Source organism: Sus scrofa, chromosome 15, assembly GCF_054392235.1.
Source record: "Sus scrofa isolate SSC_HxYL_T2T_F1_AM1 chromosome 15, Sscrofa_HxYL_maternal_Yorkshire_Landrace_v2.0, whole genome shotgun sequence".
In the NCBI taxonomy this organism is placed as follows: Eukaryota; Metazoa; Chordata; class Mammalia; order Artiodactyla; family Suidae; genus Sus; species Sus scrofa.
In genome coordinates this window covers 87,955,283-87,974,693 of record NC_139397.1, presented here as the reverse complement: position 1 = coordinate 87,974,693, position 19,411 = coordinate 87,955,283, and the positions used below count along the sequence as shown (strand labels likewise).

The window sequence follows — 19,411 nt, the reverse complement described above, 5'->3', positions numbered from 1 at the left end:
TTGGTATTTTGGCTGACTGTCTTTGATAGTGAACATTTCATAATGAATGGGAGCTGGAGTTACTGAAGCTGCTGCACATACAAGTCAATCACTGACAGTGTACTCAGAAGAGGCCTCTTGATAACATTGCAAGTGATCAGAACATTTATGGGAGAATATGGGCAGTGCTATGATGCTGTAAAGAGTAGCTGGAGGGAGGAGAAGCCTGTACCAAGAAAAGAAAATACACAATGGCAACAAACTCATACAAAAAGGTAAAGAACCTTTCAAAATAGGAAGTTTTATTTTTAAGTGGTCTTTTTATAAAAGATCTTCATGAGGCTAAACAAACTAGTTTATATGTTCTTTTTTAAAAAAGTAAATTATTATTCATTTAGTTGGTTAATCTGATGTGTTGTCAGGCATCATGTAGAAATAGCAGTAGAATGCACTGGGAAAAATTACTATGACATCAAAAAATTAAGTTGAGATATTTATGATGACAGTGAAAGAGAGTATTTTATCCTTATTTTTGATATCAAGGGGGAAGAAGAATCAAGGGAAATGTAAGTCATGATCCTTTGTATAACCCAATGTACCCAGAAATAAAGACTCCAGTTTTACTTGGTTCAGTAGCAGTGCTGCCTAAAGTCATTGTACAACTAGAACTATGAGCATGTCCTAGTTGGTCTGCTGGATCCTATGAGACTAATAATGCAAAACATTTGGAGAAAAATTAAGGCAGTAACTTTTTCCTTTGAAATCACTGTGCCCCTAAATTTAATTTATATAGCTTCACCTATACATTTATTTATTCAACCAACAGCTATGAAGCACCAGTTATTTCTGTAGCATTTTTCTAGGCATTGTCGGTATTATTTTGATAAAAGTTTTATCCACCTACCAATCAACTATTCATTTATTTCTATATCTATGCAATATATTAAAATATCTGCTATATATTTCTAATGGAATAAAAACAGCTTACTTAGCTTGAAATTCTCTTGAGACAAGATTTGTAATATATACACATATATGAATTATACTAGTTTGTTCTATAAATCTCTGAGAGAAGTGCTATCATTCAGTTAATTTCAACTTTCTTGACTCAAAATAATTAAGCTTTGGTCATGTTTAGCGTTAAAGAGCAAAACATCATTTTTTAATAAAAATACTTAATTTAAAAGCAGGAATATTTGACTTCAAAAAAAGAGGTTTCTGAATAAGTAATGCCAGCTTTAACTGCTAAAACTGTTCTCTATTTTTCCCAAAGTGCTATTTATAGAGCTATATAGCCCAGTGTCCAAGAATGCTGAAGATTCATAAAAAGAACATATAAAAGATGCACTCTCAACTAGGCCATCAAAACATATTAGTTATATAAATAACAATATTTATTTGACAAACTGAAAAAAAACAGGATAGATAAAAACATTCAATTTTTTGGTAAAGAACACCTTCTAGAAATTTTATGTAGATGTATGTTAAATATATAACATGTATACACACACACATATATATACACATACAATATATGCATGCAACATTTCAACCTAACATAGACATAAGGCATTTTAAAACCAAAGAGGCACTTAGATATAAATAAACACAAAACTACAATAAAAGAGTCTAAAACTTAGAGTCTCAAGGAGCAGTGAAATTGCAAATAAAAACCTTGCAAAAGAATGAAAATATTTTCAAGAAAAAACCAGGAGTGCCATGTATCTTATGTTAATTAATGCAAACCAAATTAGAGAAACAGAAGAATTCTACTTCTTCAGAGTTACTCCTCCCTCATCAATATCCAATTGATTTATAAGCCCAGCCAATTCTATCTTTAATTATCTTTTGAGTCAATGTCCTCTTTACTCTAGAATTTCTGACCCAAGTCCTCATGTATTTAATCTGCTATTTTAGTAGTCTTCTTCCATCTAAACTTGACCCCCGTGATATCAATCCTTTACAGCCAGAAAAACCTTTCTTTAATGCATATCTATTCCTCTTACTCCCTTGTTTGTTTCTTCAATGGTTTTTGATTGCTTTAGAATAAAGTACAGTGTCTTTATGATAACATATTTTTTTTTCCTACTGTCCAGCCATTGGCTACATCTCCAGCTTTATGCCTCAATTATGCCCTACTATATTCACAGACATATCATGCTATTTTACCTTTCATATAAGTAGTTCCTTTCACCTAGAATGTCATTCTGCGTGTATGAAAAATTATTTCAAGTCTCAGCTGAAGCATTCTCCATCCTCAGAAATCCTTCTCGACCATTCTTCATCCAGAGTAAAGTTTATCACAACCTCCTTCTGTCCTAACGTCCTCATATTTTTCTATCATAGAATCTAACATATTGCACTTGTAATTATTGTGATATGTCTATCTTTTTGATAAAGTACGCTTATTGAAGGTAAAATAATATCATACTCATCGTTAAATTATTTGTGCTTGACATATGGCTGGAGCTTAATGACAATCAGCTTGATAAAAAAATATAAGGCACATGGGAGTTCCTGTCCTGGCTCAGTGGTTAGTGAACTCAACTAGTATCCATGAGGAACTGGGTTCTATCCCTGTCCTTGCTCAGTAGGTTAAGGATCTGGTGTTGCCATGAGCTGTCATGTAGGTTGCAGACGTGGCTCAGATCTCATGCTGCTGTGGTTTTGGTGAAGGCCAGTGGCTACAGCTCTGATTCAACCCTGAGCCTGGGAACTCCATATGCTGTGGGTGCGGTCCCCAAAAGACAAATATATATGTGTGTGTGTGGGTGGGTGTGTGGGTGTGTGGGTGTGTGTATGGCACAGACTCTGGAGTCACCTGCCTGGATTAGGATCACCTTTGCTCACTTTCTTTGGACAAGTTATTTAGATCTTCCATGAGTTCATTTCTTGTTTAAAAAAAAAAAAAGTGGGGAGAGAAGGAGATAATAATAGTGCCTATCTCAGAGGGTTATCTCAGAGAGGCAGTCAGTTAACATATGTGAAAACATGGCTCATAAGTGCTACATTAGTATTTCCTATCTTTACTTGACAAATATTCATTGCACATTTACTCTGCATCAGCTGTTTTCCCAGTAACTCAGGATACATAGTAAATAAGCCCCTCAGCAGGAAAAAAAAAAAAAAAAACAGGTTGAATGAAAGTAGATGTCTGTGACTATGAATTTTGCCATGAATTTTTAATTATAAAATTAGCCCAGAAACTAAAGAAAAAACAAATTTCACTATCTACATTTTTTTTCCACCAGAGAAGTAATGGATTTATGGGGGTTAGTCAAAGCAAGAGAATTAAAAAGTTGTCTGTGAATATTATGATCCTTCTAAATCATTCTGTCTTAAGACATGGAAATTTCTAGAGAGGCATAGCCAGAGCCTGGCTTTCAAGTTCACCTATTCAGTTTTCCTTTGTTTCATCTTTTCATGAACTGATACCCAGTGAAGAGTCAGTTAACAGGGATTTAATCTACTTTTATACAATTCTCACACTTTTTCCTAAAAGGTCCTGTTGTATGACTCTCATCTAGATAATAAATAAAGAATGTTAATATTTATAATTTATGTATCTTTTAATCAGTCACAGCTCTCCTATCTTCAAGCATCAGAGTCTAATTGATTTAAACAGGAAAGATAATTTGTTAAAGAGACATTTCATAACAGAAGTGTATTTCACAGACTCTCCAGGATCCCAGAGAATAAGACTTGGAGGTTTTGTAGCCGGGAACAGTGCTGAATAAAGCTACAGAACTTTCTGGTAAACGTGGCTGTTGACATTGGACAGTCATTGCCAAAGTCATCAAAACTATATAATGGATATTGCTTCTAGAATGCTCATTTCTTGAAATTTGATGTACACCAGCTATCACCAAAATTGATTCTTCCTAGTTCCCAATTCTCATGCCATTTCATTACTTCTTTATGCAAAGTCTGAGTTGGAGGTGTCTAATTCACACAGTCTAGCTCCTAAGCCCAGATCCTAGATACCAGGAAGGCCAGGGGCATGGGTGTATGGTATTTGCAATTTCTCTCTGGTGGAGGCTGGTTCTGCCTAATCAGGTGGTGGAGTCCTCAAGTATAGAAGGACGTTCAGATGTTCAAAAGAATGAAAAGTGCACATTCTCTTTCTTAAGAAAGTATCATTTAAGAACACTGAGGTCTTATTAACCACACTGAAACCAGTTAAAAATACAATAAAGGGAATGCCACTTGTTTTTGACAACAGATAACATAGTAGAAAACACTATTTTTGTGCCTTCTGATGAAATTGAGACATTTCTTAGCAATGTATGTTTCCATGTGACATTACAAGTTCCTCTAGCAAGACTGAGACAGTACAATTTGCTTGCTTAGAGGGCTATGAAGAGTTCCTGTTATACAAACCTCGCTCCTTCTTTTACCGTCCCTCTGAATCTTGATGGCCATCAGTCTTACTCAGTGCAATACATTTTAAATCTTCATATAAAATCCAAATGGAAGAAGCACAATAAAACATATTTGGCTCTGATCTAAGCATTCTAAGGTAATCTGTGCAAACAAAGCTTTTCAGGGTAATTATTAATTATGACTGCAAATTAATTACTCTGATTACTCGGGTTTTCTTCTAAATGAGGAAAAATTGGGGAAAAATAAAAGGGTAATTAATTGCAATTTCACTAGGGAATGTACCTACTAGTAACATGGGGAATGGAAAGAGGTTGAAGTGGAGTCAGGAATGTTGAGCTATGGGCTGGAGTTCATCATCAATTCAAGTGAGAAATCAGGTAAGTGATTCACAGCTAATTTCAGTCGCACTTAGATTCCTCATTTGTAATCTGCTGAAACAGAGAGCAGGGAAGTATTGAAGGAGATAGAAAGGGCTACCATTGATTGAGTTAGTATGTGTCAGGAAATATACAAAGCCCTTTACTCTTTTTAACGTCTAATTTCTTTAGAATTCTACCATTTTTAAATTCAATATGTTGATCACACATGGACTTAATCAGTAAAAGGAGCTGAAGGAAAAATGCTGTACAAGATCTAAAAACTCCAAACGTATACCATAAATACAGAGATTAACAAGAATTCCACTAGCCAGCTGTTTTGAATCAATGTTTTTAACACCTAAAAGCAGTAAGTGACGAGCTCAGCATGCAATTCTAGAGTACCTACAGTGAGTTTAAAGTGGGGACAAGAAAAAAGGTGAGTCATTATCCTTATCCTCAAGCAGCTAACTATGCTGAAGAAAGGCACAGAAATGCCTTCAAAAAAAAAAAAAATTATCATGTGAAGTAAGTTTTATGGTATAATAATTTAAAAAAAAACACTGAATCTTTCACCATAATATGTTTTTCACTACTGTATAAGGTAACTACACAATTTTCTTTATTTCTTTTGGGGTTGGTGACTCAGTGAAATGTCTTTTCTATCGATATAATATTGGTCATCACGTGCAACGATTCTGAAATACAAAAATCAGTGTCAAAAGCTAGAGTCTCAAAATTGAAATAAGGTTCTTCAAAAAAAGTCCAAAGAACTATTTGCTTTTAAGTAGATACTTAAATAGTTTCACTTAATCTTAAAATATACATCAACAACTGATAAAAAAAAAAAAAAACAAAACTCCTACAGATTTATAGAAACAAATCAGATGAAATGAAATTTAGGGACATACTCTTTGGTCTGTACTGGATTTGCTTTCAATTACACTTATCAATTCCAGGGCACTGTAAAGGACACAATACCCACCACTTGCTGAAGACTCATGACTGAAGATCAAGTTTGTTCTATAAGGATGGGTCAGGGCAGATGAGATTCCAACAGACTTTGCTAAGAAAAAGTGATAGTCTTTAAAACTTATTTCAAGTATAGTGGTCTATGAAATAGTAAAAAACAAACAAACAAACAAAAAAAACCACTTGATCACACATCTCAAAATTTTGAGAGATTATACAGAGCAAGATGCCCAAAACAGAGCCTACGATTGTTATATTTAAGTAATTTAATCTCTATTTTGTGTGCAATGATATTGTCTCTCTCACCACTCTTTTTACAGGAGGAAATGAACATATTTGCATCTGATCCTGATATAGAAAAAGTCATTTTGTATGTGTCTATAATTCCCTTATCCATAGATTCTTCATATGCCCCTCCCCCAACCCCACCCCATTAGTGCCTTCCTGTTCTATTTTCTGTCCCCAGACTTGATGGTACACTTTCTCATTCTCATAATCCCCTCTCCAGTAATGAAAACCCTGAAAATAATAGAGCCAGGAAGGAAAAGGAAAGGGAAAAAAAGTAAAACTCCTTTTTTGATCCTCCAAAAGAAAAAAACAACAACAAAGAAATATGATTTTGGGGGGCTGTTGATATTTTTAGGATAATGATACAAAATGTTTACTATAAAAGGTTGGCAAACTGAACCCCAGCCTAAAAGACTGACTTCACTGAAGCCCCCAAACCTCCCCCCAAACATTCTATGCACAGTGGAATATGATGAATTGCAGGATTCAAGGAAGGAATTCCAAATGCCCCAGCAGGAAGCTGTCTCAGAAGGCTCCGGTATTTACCCAAGGATAAGGAAGATGGAATGAGCACTTAGCTCCCCCTATTGGTATCCATCTGGTGGCTGGTGTATAACACCTTGTCCTAATGCAGTTGGAGATACAGTAGAGTTGTTTAGGTCTTTAGGGTAGATCACTTAGGACAGAGTTTAAGAAGAGGCTGTTAGAAAGAGAGGTAATCTTATTCTGGGTTCTGAATAAGATGTAATCTTATTCTGAGATTCATCAAGAAGCTGGAAAAAAATGAAGTTTCCTAAACATATCTCTACACAAACATGGTGCTAAGGACAGAATTTCTTACTGCCCCTTCCTTTGATCAGACCTTGCGTTCTTCTAGGATTTTTTAGCATTATAATCCACTTGTAATTAAGTAAACTGATAAAGAAATGAACATTCAAAAGAATAGACAAGCTTGACTCAATCCAATTATTTTCAGAGACCCATGAGGATGGGTTTATTTTGAGAACTATCAGACCCAGAAGCAGCAGAAAGTTCTAATAATACCCTCTGATGTCAAGTGCTTATAGAAAACACAATTTTCATAAAAGTAACTATGTAGAAAAAACATTTTGCAGATTTTACTAAGTTCTGCAAACATAATGATTCTGTAATGTTCATGGTTTCTTTTGTTGTTATAATTTCCTTTGCCCCTCACAAACTAGCAAAATCTCAGAACTTAAAATTCTGTATCTTAGAGTTCCTGTTGTGGCTCAGTGGTTAATGAACCTGACTAGTAACCATGAGGTTTCGGGTTTGATCCCTGGCCTCACTCAGTGGGTTAAGGATCCGGTATTGCCATGAGCTCTGATGTAGGTCGCAGATGTGGTTTGGATCCCGCGTTGCTGTGGCTGTGGCATAGGCGGGCGGCTACAGCCCTGATTCAATCCCTAGCCTGGGAACCTCCACATGCCGCAGGTGCAGCCCTAAAAAGACAAATAATAATAATAATAATAATAATAATTCTGTATCTTGTCACTCTATTATAAAATTTTAAAGAAAGTAAATTTAATTAGTATACTATAACATTATCTATATACTTGAGAATTCTGTTAAATGTAATTATTCAAAAAGTCCATTTATAATTCTAAACTAATAGGAGACTTCAGATTGAAAAATGGGCTAAATGATTTTTTTTTAATTCTAACTTTATCTACTGCCTCCTATAAAAGAAGACATAAAATTTGATTGTGTGTTAAAACATCTGTTTTACATCTTTATCACCATCAAAAAGTTTCTGAGATTGCCTGTTGAAGTACCGAGAACATGAAACTCTGTGCTGTGACTTTGTGTCTTTGAGGAAAGGATCCAGGTGACACTCTCTCAACAACTCCAGGTCCTGTGATAACAAAAATACCACTCCTTTTCTCCTAAAGCAATCCCAATTCCTTTTACTTTAAAGGAGTGGAGGGTATATCTGTAATTGCAGTTGTCTTCTGTAAATGAAATTGAAAATGGGCTCTGTTAGAACAAATAGGTTTACAGAAACAGAAAATTCACAGAACCATTAAGAAGATGAGGAGCTATAGTGTAATATTCCCAATAACTGGGGTAAATATTGCTCCTACAAATTTTATTTTGGAGAATAAGATGAATCATAGAAAGAAAAGCAAACAATTTAAGACTTTTTGAAAGCACTGAATCTGTACTTGTCTTACTTGAGTGTTTGCACTATCCACTGAGCCTCTTACTGCCTAAGGAACAGTGCCAGGGCCTCCTTATTTGATGATGTTTCTAAACCCCTCTAAGCCACCCAGAAGATGAGTCTGTTTGCTCATTTTCAGCCCAGTAAAAGCAATCCAGGCAGTTATGCACTCACTGGATGGTCTACGCCATTTCATCAAGAAGATAGGGTTTCTACCACAGACCCAACCAAATGCTTTGCTCACAGCTTCACAGTGTGGGGTTGGAATACATTTCCTTTTATAATGATGCACAGGAATGGCCTGTGGTGTAGTCACAGGGGAGAGAGGAGTGAATCCCTCTGTGCTCTAGCATCTATTCACAGATTCTGCAAAAGAAGCTGGGAACTGCAAGTTGCAAAGGGACCCGGACTGAGACTTTATGGTCACACCTCAGCAGACAGTCATCAACATCATCTGGGGACAGCTGAAGTTGAGAGGTATAGTTTGTGGCTCTAAAGTAATGTGACTAATGCCAGTAGATCTCAGAAGACAGCCTTATTGTGCTTTATGGGCACACCTTGTATCCCAGGGGGAGTCCACACATTCGTTGGGTAAGGATCCAAATGTCTATGAGCCTGTTACTCCATGATTTAAGGTTTAGCACTTTATAATCAAGTCCTATGTCTTTCAGAAATTAATATAATTTGTATAAAAATATCAAAGGTACAGTCAAGAGACATTAGGTATATAGATTGTATAATCCTGTAAAATTAAAGGTTTTTCATGAAAGATGGCAATATTTATAAGGAGTTAAATTTCAGTTTTAATTAATTATTGACATATCAATGTAACCTAATAAATCATTTTTTCTAGTTTTTTATTCTAATTGGTTTATTTAATTTTTTTTTTAACTTTTTGGGCCACACCTGTGGCATGTGAAAATTCCTGAGCCAGGGATCAAATCTGAGCTACAGCTGCAACCTGTGCTGCAGATGTGGCAACGCCTAATCCTTAACCCACTGCACCACAGCAGGAACTCCTATTTTAAATATTTTCATATATCTTCCTTTAGTTCATTTATACCATTTCATTATTTAGTTTATTTTTAATATTTGAATATATCTTTGTATATATGCAAAACCCCCACCATTTTAACACTGTCTGCCATTACCAAAGGAGTTTACTGGGCTTAGGGGTACCAGTAAATTTGTTGTTTGGTTGATTGACATTTATTATACTGACCATGATTTTTTTAAGCCCTTGCTTTCTCTGCTCTCCACAGCCCCTGTTCTGTTCTTTGATTGCAATAAGCATCTCAAGAGAAATCTCCATAGAAATAGAAGGGCCTTGCTATCAGAGTAAAGAATGAGCTGCAGATGAGAAACTAGGAAGGGAGCAGTCATCTCTGGGTTAACAAATCCTGGCTCAGGTCTGCACTGCCACATTCTTTGCTGTGCATTAGAATCCCCAGGAAAGTTATAAAAGTCCCTGACCATACACCAGAACAAAAAAGTCAGAATTACCTGTGCTGCCCAGGGACTCCCAGGTATGACCAGAGTTGAGGACCACCTGACTGAGGGCCTAAGTGACTTAGGTGACAAGAGCTCCCACTGAGATTTCCTGTAGTTCTAAACCTTTATCCAGTCTGAGAGAAGGTAGGAGGAGACCTGTGAGGTACTCTGAAAAGGTCTGCTTCAGGTCCAGAGTGATATGGAAACCAGCAGACAGAGGTTTGAAACCCATTCCTATTACATTCCTGTACCTCAACCCTGGGAAGCCTGGGGTAGAAGCACGTAGGAGGGGCTTTGTAAGGACTATGAACAAACCAGACACGTACAGGCCTCATGGAAGCAGGGGAAGAAGCAGTGGTTTGTTGGGACTGGTAGAAAAAAGTTTTCTTCCTTTCATCCTGGAAATACAAGTTCTCATGGAGTTTAGTTTGCGTTTTTTTTTTTTTTTTTTTTTTTTTGCTTTGGTTTTCCTCATAGTTGGGAAAAGCATTACTACACACAGTTAATTGACTTCATGTCCAAGCAAGGGATTTTTACCAAATATAACTCTTTTCCATTCAGTTTCTGTAGAAAAAAGTATGGGATTCCACCAAGACCTACAGAGCTATAAGAAAGTGGACACAGGTAGGAAGAGGGGAGACACAGAGGAAGATCAGGTAGCAGGAGGTCACCAGTTGCAAAGCACATATAGGGATGTTCATTTTAAACTAATCTTTAATGACCTAATGAGCTCCTAGGACATGAGTCTCTGTCCTTGGGCCAAAAAACCAAAAGGACAGGCAAGGTGTGAGGCAGAGAACAATGTCATCCTTCTTTGTCATTTTACATATGCATAAAATGCGTAGGAATTATATTCTACTTTGAGAATAATTAGCACTGGATTATGCTTTAGTGGCAATATTACTAATGATAATAGCTGGTGTTTACTGAATAATATCTGTCAGGCATTCCAGTAAGAGTTTTACATGAACCACTTCATTTTATTCTTAGCACATACCTATTATTTTATCTTCAATATACAGAAGAGATTAAGTGGTTAACTCAGGGGATCATAACCCAGGTTGTGTGTCTCTGGAGTCAACAAACCTAACCATTACTCTCAACTGCCTCATTTTGAATGGGGTTACTTTAAGTTATAATAGTCTTTTTTTTTTTTTTTTTTTTGTCTTTTGTCTTTTGTCTTTTTTGTTGTTGTTGTTGTTGCTATTTCTTGGGCCGCTCCCGCAGCATATGGAGGTTCCCAGGCTAGGGGTTGAATCGGAGCTGAAGCCACCGGCCTACGCCAGAGCCACAGCAACGCAGGATCCGAGCCGCGTCTGCAACCTACACCACAGCTCACGGCAACGCCGGATCGTTAACCCACTGAGCAAGGGCAGGGACCGAACCTGCACCCTCATGGTTCCTAGTTGGATTTGTTAACCACTGCGCCACGACGGGAACTCCATAATAGTCATTTTAAAACCATGCACACAACTGAAAAATGAAACAAGACACAATTTTGGTCATGGTCTTGTGTGCTGATAGAAATCCAGGTTAAACTGTGGTTGTCAATAGCAATCTTTGCCCTTGAAAAATTATGTATGTGGCAGAAAGCTAAAGGTAGGTTTAAAACACTTATATGGGAAATACTTTGCAATGTAGATATTTAGCTGATAAAAATATATTTCGTTTGCTAGAAAATAATTATGGGTCACCTTTAAAGAGTCTAAAACACACAGATGTCAGATTATATCTGTCACAAGCTGTCAAAAATGTTTTCTGTCAACCTAAAATTGTCCAGAGGTTGTTCCAAATCCACATAATCTTACAAAGGGCTAATGTTTACAGGAGGATTTTTGCAACAGCAGATATATGCAGGAAGACACATACTTGTACTCCCTACTGGTCCACATCAGACTTGGCGGCAGGGAGTGAAGGTCAGGAATACTTTAGACTCTTGACATAGATTCAGTGCAGCCATTTTCACATGAGAGCAATTACCTAAGCACTGTAATGCACTGATTACTCACCAGATTTTTGGAGATCCATCTGCTCTTACCTACTTAAGCCACTTAAAATGGGGGCAGGGGGAGAGGGGGAAAGCAACTCCAGAAGAGAAGAGGCTTTCAGGACCTCATAATTACTATGCAAAGAGCTGCTCAGTGCTGTGTAAATATGAGAGAAGGAAAATAAAGAATAAATAAGCATGAGGGGATGAAAATCAAAACGTGTGTGAGAATATGGCACAAAGAAGGAATATTTCAAGACTGCTAATGGGTCCAATATTTGTTTTTTGGAGGAACGGGAATGTTTGAAAATCAGGTTGTGGTGACACTGCACAATGTTGTAACTATATTAAAGAGCCACTGAATTGTACACTTAAAATGGGTGGATTTTATGGTATGCAAAGTACCTTAATAAAGCTGTTAAAAAAGAAGAGCAGAAGAAAGTCTTAAAAACAACAACAAAAAATCAACCCAGAAAACATAGGTGAATGAAAATCAACTCTGTAAAGAGACAGTGGCAATTTTGTACCAATAACAAACACATTTATCCTATTTGCCCCAGCATACTTCAAGATCCTCTTTTAAGGATGAGGGGATGGATTATTCAGAATGTTTTTCCTAAATGGGTGCCTGTTACAGTGAGTGGATTAAAACTATCCCTATTAAGTGGTCCTTTCCCTCCTAGCATTAAAAACCTACTCATCATTTTCACTGGCATGTAATTCTGTGAATTCAATCCTAAGACAAAATCAGAAACAATGTAGTGACTCATGCTGGACTAAATATCAGCAGGACTCATGCTGAATGATTTATAATCCTTTAAAGAGGGCTGGATGTCATTCATATCTATAGGAATCAGTAATAGCTGTTTCGAAATAAAATATAAATGGTTAATATTACAAATGGTTAGTACAAACTACTAAAGCCACCTAATAATGTTTTCCCAAACTTCTAAGAAGCTGAACCCTTATCCCAAACTCCCTTCATCCAGGGGCCCTAACTCTTCAGAGAGGCTCCTTTTTCTAATTCATATAGGATACATGAAGCCATGTAGTAACTGTTAGACTGGCAAAACCACAAAGCGTAAGTCTAGAGTACATAAGTAGGACATTATCCAAGTTTAAAATGTTTGGCATCAATGAATATTCCTATATCCTGAACCTCCTTTCCTCCCTATTTCAGAACCTGTTTTTCAATAGGTGTAAAATAATCAATTAAAAACAGAGAGACATTTCACCTCAGAGATAGTTTAATTTTCAAAACTTGTTTAGTCCCGTTGCTGATCTCCCAAATTGCTTCCAAATAGCTAATTAACTTGAAACATCTGACTTCAATACATTAGGAGGAAAAGAGGCAGAATGGACTTAATTATTATACCTTATGAAATTATTACTAATTGTGATATTAAATATTGTCAGAAATCCAAAACAAATGTTCTCTTTTTTAACTCTAATTAAACTTGATTTCTAAGTTAATGCTAATTTTTATATGTCAGCAAAATAAATATTTTGCTGGCCAGGGGCAGACTTAGTGGAGAGGTAAATCTCAAGTACTTTGAACAAAGAGATTGCAAACTCTCTCAGAGTTGACCATACCTTGAGTAAGATAGAATTAACTGTCTGTCTACCAGTAATGTTTCATCCTCAATCCCTGCTGATAAAAGAAGTGATTTTTAGAATGCATTCAGATAGATTTGAACATTTAAGTGAATATCTAAGACATGATTTTTCTACCTTTTCCTTTCTATAACCAAATTTGATATGTATCTCGAATTTCCATGAAGGATTATAAATTAGTCATTTGGTTTTCTTCTTTCATTTCCTACAGGCTTCTGCATATAGTTCAATAAATGGTATTTACTAGTTTATTCTCCTATGTATTTCCTTCATATTTTATTTATATTGCATTATGACTTAGATTTAATCATCCCTCATGGAATTACAGGTATTATTAGTATGTCTAAGGTAGATGATGAAACAAGTTCAGACAGGTCGCTACAGGCCCAGAGTCATGCAGATATTCAGATCTTAAGACCAAGGTGTTTTATTACTCACATACTTTAGCATTTCAGGTTCACAGAGCAAGGACAAGAGTTTATAATAATAAACTATATTTGCAAGGAGCTTATGGTGGATATAGCTATAGCTATGTATCTCTTTGTTGGCTTGGTTAGTTTTGTTTTTATCCAGCATTCATTTATTTTGTTCATAAGGGTATACTGAGAATGTCCACCTAAGTAAACAGATACAGAGCCTCAGCAAACCAGCAGCCTCTGGCTACAGCAGTTTAGTTCTACGAGGAGCATGTGTATTCCATTAGAGCCAATTAGATGTGGTAAAGCTTTTTCCTGGGACCTCTGAGAAAAGGATTCTTACTCTTTCTTTGCATCTTTTTTCATGACTTTCTGGAGAAAACCCAGGTGGGAATGGGGCCAGCTCAGAGGAAGTGAGGCTGAGAGGTTGAAAAAGCAAGAGATATGATCAAGGTGATACTCAATTTTTTAAACAAATACTTGTGAAGTGCTTGCAGTGGGCCAGGCACAATCTCAAGCACTTTACAAAAACATCTAATACTCTTAACAAAACCATGAGGTGGATACTATTATAATCTTAATTTTAAAATTGAGGAAACTGAAGCACAGGTTAGTTAAGAAACTTGCCTATTGCCACACAGCTAATAAGTGAAGGAGCAGGGATTTGGACCAAGTGACCTTGCTGCATCCCAGTGCTCTTAGCCACTATGTAAGGGACATAATTTGAGTCTTAATTACATCAATGGTGAAGTTATACATACTTAGCAATGGGTTCTCAAAAAAAAGAAAAAGGAAAGAAAGAGGGATGGAAGAAAGGAAGGAAAGAAGAAAGGTAAAGGAAGAGAAGGGAAGGGGGGAAGGGGGAAAGGAGGAAGGGAGGGAGGAAGGAAGGAAATAATCTATAATTGTAATAAATTAATTAATAAAAAAAATTTTTAAAAACCTTTAGAATCAAAAATAAATAAATAAATAAATCCATAGCATTTACCATTCCCTTGGTGTAAACAGTCTCAATATGGCTGATTTCAAGCTATCAACATGGCATTATCTGGTTTGCAAAATTCCTAAAAATTTAATAATTGAAGAGATGGTACAAGCTAGCTGCTCAAATATATCCCTAGAGCTTACATCTAACTTCCCTTCCACAAGACCACATTTTTATGAATCTGTAATGTTTTGACTGGTTTAAGATAACTGTGGTTGGGTTTTGGTCTTTTGCAATATTAAAGAGTCCTAATTGATACCAAGTTTCACAAATGATGAAATACTTTTATGGAAATTGCTCCTTGTCAATAGCGGTCCTCCACAATTATGACATAGATGAGTCACTCATCAGTTTTCCCATCTTTATAGAAACTGAGACTTGAGGGTGTTATGAGTTTGGACTATGTAGTCTGGGCTATATAATTTGCCAGACCCAGTGCAAAATGAAAATACAGGGTCAGAGTTCCCGTCGTGGCGCAGTGGTTAACGAATCCGACTAGGAACCACGAGGTTGCAGGTTCGGTCCCTGCCCTTGCTCAGTGGGTTAAGGATCCGGCGTTGCCGTGAGCTGTGGTGTAGGTTGCAGACGCGGATCAGATCCCACGTTGCAGTGGCTCTGGTGTAGGCCAGCGGCTCCAGCTCCGATTCGACCCCTAGCCTGGGAACCTCCATATGCTGAGGGAGCAGCCCAAGAAATAGCAAAAAAAGAGAAAATACAGGGTCCTTTGTTCAAAAATTACTAAGAATTTCAAGATGATAGCAGAGCATGAAACTAAGTACAGGGCCCTTCTAAGCATGGAGACCTGTACAATGGCCCAAGCCATATATAGGCCCAAGAAGGTGGCCCTGGGTCCATGTCACTCAGCTGGTAAGTGCCAGAGGTAGTGTAAACTCAGATCTGCAAGCCCTATAGCCCTTACATTCTATCATGCTGCTTCCCTGCAAAATAAAGGAATTGTAAAAACTTTACCTATACTTCTACACGGAAGTTATTTATATTATTAGTGATGAGTATACACTATGTTTTGATCAATTTCAAGTAGACATTTATACTTGGTTCACTTAGATTCCTTTGTTGCAAGAGCTATATATTAGATCACAGATACATCCAATCTTTATTTACACTTCCTTTAGGCCAAATTAAAAGAAACCTTACTATAAACTTATTGAACTACCTATACTGCAATTTTTTACTTTCAAAGTCAAAAAAAGAAAGCAAATACTACACTTTTTTTGCCTTTTAAAAAAAAATTTTTTTAGGGCCCCACTTGCGGCATATGGAAGTTGGAGTTGGCGGTTAAATTGGAGCTACTGCTGCTGGCCTACACCACAGCCACAGCAACTCAGGATCTAAGCCACATCTGTGATCTACATCACAGCTCACGGCAATGCTGGATTCCCAACACACTGAGCGAGCCAGGGATCGAACCCACATCCTCATGGATACTAGTCAGATTCCTTTCTGCTGAGCCACAAAGGGAACTCCCACACATACTATATTTTTAATCAATCTATTTAATATACCTTCCATGCCACCACCATCATACACACCCAAAGACCTTAATTTTTAAAACTTAGATGACTCTAGTTATCCTAGGGATTTTTCTGAAAAAATGAAACAAAACAAAACCCACTTTTATCTCCCAGTACATTTCAGAATTACCCTAGTTACTTTCTTCCTCCTGGAAAACATGGGCCTAAGTACAGCTGTTTACAGTACAATTACTATTTTTCAAAGTGCCAGGCTTAGTCTAATGAGTTTTATTACTTAGAATTTCACATTCAAAAATCATTATAACCCATGACAATATTTGGTGATATATGATAATGGAGTAATGAAATGGGAAAAAAATTCTTATATAAGATAGCATCTAGAAGTTGCATTGTGCAGTTTTATACAACATCTGTGTTCTACTATTCAATTTTTGATGATTTAAAAAAAAACAGAAAACTCACCATAATAAGCAGCTAAATAATGTTTCAGATTTAATCTATGCAAACAAACAGCAGATAGTTTATCATGAATTATAACCTGAAGGCAGAAGCTCAATATAAACATTGTTCTCAACATTTCTATTTACCTGCCGACTAACCTAAGCTATTTAATTTTCATCTATGTTTGAGACATTAGAAGCTGTGAGGAAAAATATTCCAGTATGATTCCCTAGAAACATGGCGAAATGCTCCAGTAAATCGATACATTGATATGCTTTAAAGATAATTTTCTAAATATGTTTTAAATTAAAAAAAATTTAAAAATTACAATGCTTGCAAATGAGTAATGAAAATAAACATAGCAGCAAAGAGGGCCAGGGGTGTGTGTTTTATATTGGCACTGAAATGAGAGCATTTCAACCAGACACAAATTATCCTTTACCTACAGGAATATTACCTGCTCAGATCTGTTCTGGTGCTGGTATTGATACTGAGAAAAGGTATTACAGGAAGAGGCAGTTTTGTCTTTCTCAAATTGCTTCTTCACTCTGGCCAAACCACCAGGCAATGTGCACGTTTCTGATTCCTCCATCATCTAAGACAAGAAAAAGGAAAATTCAACTTTACATCTTCTCAGGATGGGATTCTCAAGCTATTTAAAAAAATAGTTGACAATTATTAATGGGTGGTATATTAAAAAGATATTGACATACACCACAGTTATTTCAGTAGTCCCCTTATTACAGCAAACCTTAATAAAAATAATGTCCCCATGTTGTTTTTCATGTATCGGTCTTTCAAAATAAAGTCAGAAGGATTTTCAAAATATTGAGTTAATTTTCCCCATCTCAGATAGATTTTGATATCTGGAGAATAGACTTGTCTATATGTATTTCTCTCATAATACACAGATGAACTAGCAGAAATTAAAATAATAACTTCAATTTTAACCCAAAATAAAGTTGTCATTAAAATTCCAAATATCTATATAGATAAGACATTATTAAGAACTGATTCATTCCAAAATGTATCTACATAATTAAAGATGAATAGAATAGCTCTGGATCTATTGGGGGGCATATTTTTATTAATGTGCAAAATTATTAATATTAGTAAAAATAATGACTACTTAATACATATATGCTGAGGGATTTTCTACATATTTACATATATTTTGTCATTTGATGTGTTTCCATATTCTGTGAGATACAGACATTTATCATCCTCATTTTATTGTATTATTTTTTTCTTTTTGGGGGGGCCACATGTGACATACTTAAGTTCCCAGACTAGGGGTCAAATCAGAGCTGCAGCTGCAGGATCCAAGCCGTGTCTGTGACCTGCACCACAGCTCAGGGCAATGCTGGATCCTTAATCCACTGGGCGAGACCCAGGATCAAACCCTCAGCCTCATGGTTACTAGAGGGATTCATTTCCCCTGAGCCATGATGAGAACTCCCTTATCCTCATTTTAAATGAGGAAATTGAGGTTTGGGGAAGTAAGGCAACTTGTTAAGTTCTCACAGCTAGGGTGTGAGTGTAGGAGCTGGAGTTTGAACTCATATCTGTCTGTCTTAATCATAGCTGTCTGTATAATGACCAGCCTTAAAAAAACAGGCTGAAAAACAGCTACTCCAGGACTGGCACATGCTAGGACTCAGCTCTTAGCACTGGTATGTGAGAATCAGGGCGGTCTAAATTTAGAAGAATTCTTGACTACCATTGGCATTTTACAGTCTACCTCAGTAGGTATCATTTAGGACAACCTGGATAACTTTGAGGAGTCTTGTCAGATGTTATGCCTCTGTGGGAAGTGCAGTAACTTGAAGTCTTTGGTTTTGATGATTCAGTATACTCCTCAGCCAGTGGGCACTCAAGCCCAGATGGGATGACAACTGTCAAGCAAAGAGGCTCCAGGCCAACCCACTCTCCTCCAGGAAGCTTCCAGATCCATTTGAAACTGGGAGAAGACTCAGTGACACTTCATGCTCAGGTCTCCTAAGGTCTGGCCCAGTCCTGACATAACCCTGGAAGGCCTGAGACCTGAAAGTAACTAGATGCCTGAGAGCTGAGGTTCCCATACCCTGGACTGTGGAATACTGGGATTCTGAAATCTTTACCCAAATATGTAGTTTCTCAAAATACAACTAGCGTCCTAAAAGTACAACTACTATATTGGGTTTTTCATACTCTGAAATATTGGAAATAGAATTAATATGAAGGATTATCTGAATTACTAGCAAACACTCAAGCGGCTGCTTTATCAAGTTTATAACCTTTCCCCAATTACACGCATTGTCAAAGATATAAGAATATGCACATTGGCTCTATGAGAAGCAGGGATGTATTTATCACATTCTGCAACAAAATTCAGGTGTAAAGCCTAGTCAATTACTGTCATTTGAAACATGTTAAAATCATAAGAAAGTATGGCATCTCTTTTGAAATTTAAGATAAAGAAAGGGAAGGGTGAATTAAGACTACAGTATTTCTTTTACCTTCTCTTCCATTTAATTTACATAAATAGCCTTCAATCAATCATACATACAGATAATATATAAATATTAAATTATAGAAATTAAGGCAAATTTTGTTAAGAAACTTACTCTTTCCAACAACCATAAAGTGTCTAAATCATGTGCAGATTAATCTGTAAGCCTCATTAATTATGCTAATGAATGGATACTTTCCTAGTATGTGCATTTGCCCAAAAGTATCATTTCCTATACTGAACAGGTTACCTCTTATCTACTAAATGAATTAAAATATAGTTCTATTCATTCCATTCCTTTAGCACTGTTCTTTGGGATCAGACCACATCATG

At 36.5% G+C, this 19,411-nt stretch overlaps 1 protein-coding gene across 1 annotated transcript in view; it reads right to left on the bottom strand.

Annotated features, from left to right (window-relative positions):
* The window catches only part of XIRP2 (xin actin binding repeat containing 2), a 75,054-nt gene that overhangs the window by 24,251 nt on the left and 31,392 nt on the right, over nt 1-19,411 (bottom strand). Inside the window, exon 3 of the mRNA XM_005671902.3 lies at nt 17,045-17,182. Coding sequence (XP_005671959.1) covers nt 17,045-17,182 — 138 coding nt within the window. The remainder of the gene's footprint in view (nt 1-17,044; nt 17,183-19,411) is intronic.